General features: G+C 33.7%; 1 protein-coding gene across 2 annotated transcripts; it reads left to right on the forward strand.

Moving 5' to 3' along the window:
- The first annotated feature begins 5920 nt into the window (after nucleotides 1–5920).
- On the forward strand, nucleotides 5921–8243 carry LOC121761450 (transcription factor bHLH62-like). Of its 2 annotated transcripts, none has more exons than XM_042157092.1 (8): nucleotides 5921–6676; nucleotides 6758–6931; nucleotides 7004–7069; nucleotides 7142–7210; nucleotides 7310–7369; nucleotides 7467–7658; nucleotides 7750–7816; nucleotides 7909–8243. In XM_042157092.1, the coding sequence occupies exons 1-8, from the start codon at nucleotides 6152–6154 to the stop codon at nucleotides 7944–7946; spliced, it is 1191 nt and encodes a 396-aa protein (XP_042013026.1). In that variant the 5' UTR covers nucleotides 5921–6151; the 3' UTR covers nucleotides 7947–8243. The 2 variants fall into 2 exon arrangements, with proteins under 2 accessions (XP_042013026.1, XP_042013034.1); XM_042157100.1 differs by having other exon boundaries at nucleotides 5922–6676; nucleotides 7753–7816.
- The last annotated feature ends 1089 nt before the right edge of the window (nucleotides 8244–9332 follow it).

Consider the following 9332-nt stretch of genomic DNA (forward strand, 5'->3'; position numbering starts at 1 on the left):
TCTGACATAAATCTGTAATTTCCCATCGCATAATTTGTCGTGATTGTATATATGGCTAGGGGTAAAGAGTCCGTGACAAATTGGAATATTATTAAATCATAAACAAAATTATTAATTCCGAATATAATACCTGGTGATAAATTAATTAATTAATCACATACCCCATCACTTCAATTGTTATATTAAATGCATGAATACAACATTCCAGATGAACTCTTACAGCTCTGCTATTGTTCATAATCTTGATCAACATGTTATAATAATTCTTTTAATGAATAGGAGTAAACTGCTAGGTTGTTTTTTATACTGTCAACTGTTCATGTTGTTCTATTAAATAGTGATATTTTTACCCTAAAATAAGTAAGTAAATTCATAATTGGTCATTCGGCATAGGAGTCCGACCAAACCCTCTTTAGGCGGACACAGGATAGAATCTGTGCAATCATTGACCTGCTCATATCACGTTTACGTTTTTCAAATTTCAAATGATTTAAATGATGGCCTTTCAACTTATTGATTTCATTTTTTACTAAAAAAAAATATACTTCATTCGATTTCTATTAGGTGTCCCATTTGAATTTAATACGAGTTTGTAAAGAAAAGTGTACGAGAAAAGATAGTTGAATGTGACTTATTAGTTTCATACTCCCCATCCAAGAAAAATAGAATACATTTGTCATTTTTAGTTAAAAATGAAAAGTTTTTCACAATTAACTTATCTCTTACTCCCTCCGTCCCTCTGTAGCTGAGTCATATTCCTTTTTTGGTTATCCCAATGTAGCTGAGTCATTTCCTATTTTAGCTAAAAGCACACCATTTTCTTCTCTCTTATTTTACTCTCTATTACTTTATTATCTCTGCATCTCTCTACTTTTTTCCTTTTCTACTTTATTCTCCCTTCACTTAACTCACTTTTAACACAATTTCGTAAATCACGTGCCGAAAAGAAACGTCTCTACTACAGAGGGACGGAGGGAGTACCTTTTTCCCCCTCTCTTACTAATAATATGGACCCCACATTCCACTACCACTACTTCTCTCATACTTTTTCTCCTTCTCTCTTACTTTACCAATTCCACACTAAAACCCGTGTCATTCATAATATGTCCTATTTTTCGTGGACGTAAGGAGTAATAGAATGTGTGTAGAATGAGTTAGTGGAAATTGAGGTGTACCTACTATTTTTAGTAAAAGTGAAACGGAATACCTAATGGCGGACGGAACGAGTAACACTTTAATTTCTTTATTTTATCTTTGTTCTACTTTATTTTTTTTATCTCTCCTATTTTATGTTCTCTCATATTTTATTTTATTTATTTAACTCAAGTTGATCACTTACATGAGACAGATGGAGTATTAAATATTTTCATATACATAATTCATCCATCCATCATTTAAAGAGTCACTTTGATTCGCATTAATTTTTAAAAATTGTTTGACTGTTAAAGATAAAAGAACAAGAAAAAGTTAAAAGTTACTCCCTCCGTCCTAAAAGTATGAACTCTTTCCTTATTAGTCATTCCCTAAAATAAGTACTCCATCCATTCAAAACTACTTGACACATTTCTTTTGGATATGAGATTCAAGAAATTGATGTTTAGAGTTTAACTAAAAAAAGAGTAGTAGAAAATAAAGAAAAAATAAGAATAAAATTTTTGTACTCTCCATCCAATAATAGATGTCATACTTTCCTTTTTTGTTTGTAGAAAAAAATGATACATTTTCCTTTTGGAAAAGTTTTCTTTTACACTAATATAAATATAGTACGCTAATATTTTCTATATCCACTTAACATACATAACATCTCTTAAAATCCTATGTTATTATATAAGTGTATCATCTATTATTGGATGGAGGGAGTGAAAACATATACTCCCTCCGTCCCATGTTACTTGCACTCTTCCATTTCGGCTCGTCACAAACTACTCACACTATTTATAGTTTAAGTTAGAATTAATGTATTTAATTAATATGTTAGATTAAGTTAAGAGTGTTGGCAATTGAAACTAAAAATATAACATATAACTGTCCCACATCGGTGTCAAGAGAAAACTGAAACTAGTATATAAGTCTCATGGGCCCCTCCTCCTATCACCAATTGGTTTTAGGATGGAACCCATAGATTTCTATCATGATATCAGAGCGGGTCGCCGACTGTGGGTCAAATTTAACTGACCCAGCAGTATATCTGGGCCGAAACTGGAAAAATGACTGACCCAGCAGTATATCTGGACTTCAAAAAATTTGGGCCAAGTGGTCCAACCGATCGAAAAAAAAATTGGGTTGATTGTCCAATCGATTAGAAAAAAGTCCAACCCCTCCAAGGTTCACCTTGAAGGGTTTGAGGGAGGGTGTTGGCAATTGAAACTAAAAATATAACATATAACTGTCCCACATCGGTGTCAAGAGAAAACTGAAACTAGTATATAAGTCTCATGGGCCCCTCCTCCTATCACCAATTGGTTTTAGGATGGAACCCATAGATTTATATCAAAGAGCTCCTTTATTAAGTGATATCTCATTACACTAAAAATTCTAATTTAATTACATTAAAAAATTAATTCCAAATTTACGGTCTAAAATGAAAAGTGCGAGTAACACGGGACGGAGGGAGTACTTTCTTCTTCCACGATTTCAAGTTCCACTTTGACTCGGTGCGGATTTTAAGAAAATGTGAAAGAAAGTGTGTTGAAAAGTTAGTGAAATGTTAATCTCACTCTATATATTGGTTTTGTAATAAAACGTGAGCTTAATAATTTAGTGAAAAATATAGTCTATTTACTAAAAATTACTCCCTTCGTCTCATATAATTGTCACTCTTATTGTGAGCACACGTTTTAAGAAATGTAAATAAAAGTTGGTTGGAAAAGTTAGTAGAATATGAGGCCCATTTTTTTAATATTGGTTTTATAATAAAATGTGAGTGAAGTGAGTTAATGGAATATGAGACCTACTTATCATTTATGGTAAAAATGAAGTGTGACAATTATTATGGGACAGATCAAAATAGAAAAGAGTAACACTTATTGTGGTATGGAGTGACTAAAAAATATAAACGGATTAAAATAGTAAATATGGACATTTTGTAGACGAAGAGCGTAACAACTAATAATATTAATAAAAGTAAATAAAGTGAGTAGTAAAAACATTAAAAAAAAATCCGCAAACATTTTTTTTTACATTCTTTGAATTTAAGCTCAAGCGACAGCTTCAGTTGACTCCAATCATTGAGTATTTTAAACTGCAAATGGCCACTGAAATTAGTGGGCTGCGGCTGAATCAAAAGCTGCAAATATTTTGTGAATTTCAAGGTCCAGATTTCTGCAAGACAGTTTCTTCTATTTCTAGAAATATAATATACATAAATAATAGAGTGGTGCTAAATGGTCATAATATGGCAGACCATAAAGAGTAAATTTAGTCCATTTACATGTATAAAAAATTAGAATTACCGATATAAATTTATATGTGTGTGAATGGACTGTGAGTTGATACTTATCTTTGAATTCCATTACGTAAAACACATTAATATCACGAATTACTGTATACGTTGAGCAACAATCAAGAAATGACAGTAGTAATAAGTTGAGCAAAAACTACGAAAGAGCAACACTAACATGTTGAGCAACATATAATGAAGATGATATAAAAGTAAAATCAAGTAGTATTAAACCAAAAATTTGAAAAAAAAAATCAAATTTTTTGTTATTTAATTAATTTATGGCTGGCCATAATGTGGCCGCATAACATTATTCTAAATAATACTCCCTCCGTCCCGATTTAGGAGAGTCGTATTCTTTTTATAAATGTCCCAATAAATTTGAGTCATTTCCTTTTTTGATAAAAACAAAACATTCAATCAGTCTTATTTTATTCTATCACATATTTTACTCTCTTTATCTTTCTTACATTATTCTTCTCTCATACTTTTGAACACAATTTCTTAACATCCGTGCCAAAAAGTTTTGTATCAACTTAGTTGGGACGGAGGGAATACTCAATCCGTCCTATTAAATATGAAACATTAGAAATCGACACAAGATTTTATGTAGTATTGTTCTATGAGTTAATGATGAGAGAGTAAAGTACGAAACATTTTTTTGACAAAAAAAAAACAAAATATATTTAATCACTTGTACGTTATTCCATAATCTACTTTACTCTCTCTTTATCTTTCCTACTCCTATTTTTTATACTTTTTTAGTATCTGTGCCCAAAAGCTTTGACTCAACTTAGTTAGGACGAAAGAAATATATCTGTTTTAGGAAAGATTGACTCTTTTTTTGTGCTACACGAGATTTTATACAATTTATTTTGTCTTAAGTGGAAAGAATAAAATTCGAAAAGTAAATAAAATTAAGATAAATATATTTCTATTTTTAATAATAAGTCATCATCCTGATTTGAGATAAATTATATACATAGTAAATAGGTAGGATATTATTTCATGGATAGGGAGAATAATTGTAAAATATCGATGCCGATTCCACTCAACCATAGTAAATACAAGAAAAATAATTCCTGATATGTAACTACTCTTCCGAAGTGAATAACGTAAGCATGTCATCAATCATGATATCATGAAACTTACTATTTCTTCGAAATAGTACTACAAGTTAGTTACATGTAATATCAAAAGTTTCGTTTTTTTAACCATTATATATACTGTATTTAATGAGAGTGGACACACGTTTAGTGTAATTTGGTGTGGTAAATATAATGATACAAAGTTTTCATCAATTTGGTAATTTTATTCTATTTATAATAATGAATAATCTTGATAATAACTTTTTTCAGATCTTGCTACTTTTTCCAACATATATAAACAAAATTTGGTCATTTAAAAAAGGGCCCAATTACATTTCTATATAAACGTAAAAGATTCTACAAAATCCATAAAGTAGAAGTTCAGTATCCGAAGATAAGTTTCACAAAATCTTTGTTTTTTTCTCTTTTTCTGGAGTATTTTTCCATCTATTTTAGATATTTTTTCGTAAAAAAATATTTATTGAAGTAGTATAATTTGTGTTTCCCTCTCTCGGACTAAGCAGCAATCTATTTTGACACTCTTGCCTCTGCCTGCCCCAAAACTAGAAGGCGTTTTTAGCAACAAAGTTGCAACTTTTCCCAATAATATATAAACAATCATAAAATAAGTTCTCAATCTCTTAAAAGCTGTCACCTCATTCTTTAACTTACATTTAAAACTTTTATCGTCACACATAACACATATTGCCACTATTTTTACTTTATCACATAGTAGTATAAACTAGTAGTATTTGAAAATTTTGAGGTGTAACTAAGCTATGAATTTTGAGAATCTTGTTTTTTTTTTAATTCATCATAAATAATTTAAAATAAAGAAAATAGGAAGTATGCTGCAAAACCAATTATTGAAGATGAATTTCATTGTAAAAAAAAGAAACAAAAGCTGTCGTTGAGAAAGTAAAATCGGCAAAGTGTCATTAACAAAGAAATACTAAAAAAGAAGAAGTACTTAAAAGACGTCTGACAGCGCCCACAAATTGCGAAAGTATCAAAACGCAACATTCGTGATTGCCATACCACCAAGCTAGAAGCAATTCTTTTAAGAAAAAGTATTACCAAATAATTAAATATCTAAATACGGATTCAATAAACACAACAGGCAATTTGTTGAAGACCATCTTGAAAAGGGGTAGTTTCAAGAAAGTGCTGGTTTGACGTTCAAGGCCCGCCGTTAACCCTTCCACCGCTTTTAACGCCTCCAATGCTCACTCAATATTCTTAATTTAATAAACATACACTTCCCCCTTTTTTCAATAATAAATATTGTATTTTTAATTTTTTTTTCTTGTTAATGTTTCGATGGTATGCTCATTATAATATAGAAAAGGTCAAAATAATTAATTTTCCATTTGTGCTACATAACTCGATCCCGATCGTCACTTTTCATTCCCCTTCCCCTAAACCTCCCTCTTCAATTTCATACTCTCTCTCTCTCTCTCTCCTTTCTTCGTAAGATATTTACATACATGTGTGTGCTTGTACGTGTATGCTTGTCTGTGAAGAAAAAGAAGAACAACACTAAGCCTTGAAAGGGAAAGCCAAAAAAACTTGATCTGGGCCAGCAAAAGTTTTCATTTTGTGGCGGTGCTAACAATCTTGAACAATGGATAAACAACATTACTTGATGAATGCCGGAATTCCACTCCAAATTGAAGCCTCAATGCCAATTCCATGGAGCTCCGATCAATCCTTCTTCAACCCCAATTCTTCCGTGGATCACCATTTTGACTCCGACGCCTTCGCCCTCCGCCACCTCATCGGGAAACTCGACCGCTCTTCCCCGGCGGCGCTGCCATCGCTCGCCGCCGATCCTGGCTTCGCCGAGCGGGCTGCGAAATTCTCCTGCTTCGGTAGCCGGAGCTTCAACGGCCGGACCTCTTCGCCGCCGGGCAGCGCCACCCCCGGCCAATCTATGGTGGCGCTGCCGCGCGTCGCCAGCAGCCCGTCGCTGAAACTGAACGGATCGCCGCCACCGCGGAACAGGAAGCTTCCCGGCTCCGGCGCCAACTCCAACGAGGAATCCTCAGTCTCGGAGCAGATACCGAGCGGCGAAACCGGCTCCAATTCCAGGAAAAGAAAGTCAGCTTCAAGAGGCAAAAACAAGGATCACAGATCCAATTCACCTAAGGTTAATCTTATTTTCTTATTTAATTAATTAATTCCGCATCAAGTTTATTCTATGTTGATGTTTTTTTTATTTTTTAATTAGGAAGCCGAGGAAGATGAAAACCTGAAGCGATCAAAGCAAACGGAAAATTGCGAAAACGAACAAGAATGTAACGAAAATAAGACGAATCAAAAGCCGCCGGAGCCGCCCAAAGACTACATTCATGTCCGGGCCAGAAGGGGCCAAGCCACTGACAGCCATAGTCTAGCAGAAAGGGTAAAAAAAATTAAAAATCATTCTCTTTTCTACACCTCAATTTTAAGCAGAGTTGGATTTGTAATGTATTAGGTGAGGAGAGAGAAAATTAGTGAGAGGATGAAGCTTCTCCAAGATCTCGTACCGGGTTGCAATAAGGTTCGTACAAAAATTGATTCACCTTTGGTGGAAAAAAATTGATTCAAGTGTAATCATTTTTATATAATTCAGGTTACTGGAAAAGCACTGATGCTCGACGAAATCATAAACTACGTGCAGTCATTGCAGCGACAGGTCGAGGTAATTAACACGGTTAAAATTCGAAAGCTGCCGCTGTCACAAGGATTAATTAACGACCTGTCTTTAATTTTTTCTGACTAATTTTGTGTTTCTCAACAGTTTTTGTCAATGAAGTTGGCATCAGTGAATCCAGACATGGAAAACCTTCTCTCCAAAGATGTGAGCCTCTCTCTCTCTCTCTCTCTGTCTCTAAAATGTTACTCGACCACACAATTTGGTGGAGGAATGATTTGATGGGTCCAATTTCGATTCGCAGATGTATCAACAAAGCACGAGTCTACCACAACAAATGTACCCTTTGGATTCCTCTTCCCCAGCATACTACCATCATCATCAGAATGTACAACAGCAACAGCTTCACAGTACAAACATCTCAAGCGTGGACCCTCTACCTCTAGATGCTAGTTTAGGAATTCAGATTGATGGATTCGCCCAAAATTTACCCCAGGTAAAAAAAGATAGCACTTCATCTTCGGATGAAAAAAAGTTATACTACCTAATTAATATTCCGATCTAAACATTTGTCTAAATCTAAATAGCAGTTTCCAGCATTCACTGAAGATGATCTGCACAGCATTGTCCAAATGGGATTTATCCACAACACTGGTAATTAATTGAACGTGCGTGGCAGTAAAAAATAAATTTACCATGTAGAATGTTGGCAATTAATGTTTCTTTCTTGTTTTTATTTTTGGCAGTTCAAAATCAAACCTCAAACATGAAAGTTGAGCTTTGACAGCGCATGATGATTCCTGAAAGAAAAGGCTCTGCTGTATATAACTGACATGGATTTTAAATCAATTCTTACAGCCAATCCAACAATCTTTTCTTTTCTTTTTCCTTTTTTAGGGGTTTTTCTTATCATTTAAAACATTATGTAATTCTGTTTTTTTTAATTCAGATTATTTAGTGCCCTTTTGCCTCATTTTTTCTGGTGCAAGTCTTGATTCACAGCACCAAAAATTTGTAATATATAGGATGTAATTAACTATTACACTACTACTAAATTAGTTTCTCCCTACTTGCAACGGAATTGCTTGCTATTATCCACGTGTACATACAATAGTTATTGATAAAAATTCATGATATCCTAAAACCAATTGGTGATAGGAGGAGTGACTCATGAGATTTATATAGTGGATTAAGCTATAGGAGGAGTGACTCATGAGATTTATATAGTGGATTAAGCTCTTTGTGTACACCGATGTGAGATATTATTATATTCATTTTTATGTTTCAATTGTCAACACCCTCCCTCAAACCCTTCAAGGTGATTCACCTTGGAGGGGTTGGACTTTTTTATGATCGGCCCAATTTTTTTTCGCTCGGTTGGACCACTGGCCCAAATTTTCAGCACAGTTATACTGCTGGGTCAGTTAAATATGACCCACAGTCGGCGACCCGCTCTGATACCATGATAGAAATCCATGGGTTCCATCATAAAACCAATTGGTGATACGAGGAGAGGCCCATAAGATTTATACAATGAATTAAGCTCTTTGTGTACATCGATGTGGGATATTATTATATTCATTTTTATGTTTCAATTGCCAACCGTTATAAAATCAAACATGAAATGAGTTTACACCGTTTTTTTAATTGACTTTTGTTAAATTTTTATCGTGCTTTGTGCATCAATCAATCTTGTAATTTTAATAATTTTACTCCACACTAAGGTCAAATTGAACAGTAATTAAATCCTTTTTTCTGGTGCTTATGATTGTTGTACCAGCCAGCTGTCAGGGGAGGGAGCATTTTTTTTTTCATATTTCAAAGTCTTAATACAAATAATAATGGTTCCAATTAATCTTTTAGTTGTAATCAATCGCAATAAAATCTGGCACATTTCTAGGAAGAGGGCCCTGCAAAAATTTCTACAGGTTAACCATAAACTGAAGAAACTTCCCTACCTCAAATCCAACAAAATAATATCTTCGCATGCTCTCATAAGTGCTACCCTGGGTGAAATATTAAATATTTGTTTTCAAGATTTTTTTAAAGTAGGATGTTTGGTAATATAAACATACCTAAGTAGGTATTTTACATAATGTATTTACATAATGGAGAGAGTGAGAGAGAATCCCAGGTTGGCAATTGTTGAGTTTCATGACTAGACCCAATG

The sequence above is a fragment of the Salvia splendens genome, chromosome 2 (assembly GCF_004379255.2).
Source record: "Salvia splendens isolate huo1 chromosome 2, SspV2, whole genome shotgun sequence".
Classification (NCBI taxonomy): domain Eukaryota; kingdom Viridiplantae; phylum Streptophyta; class Magnoliopsida; order Lamiales; family Lamiaceae; genus Salvia; species Salvia splendens.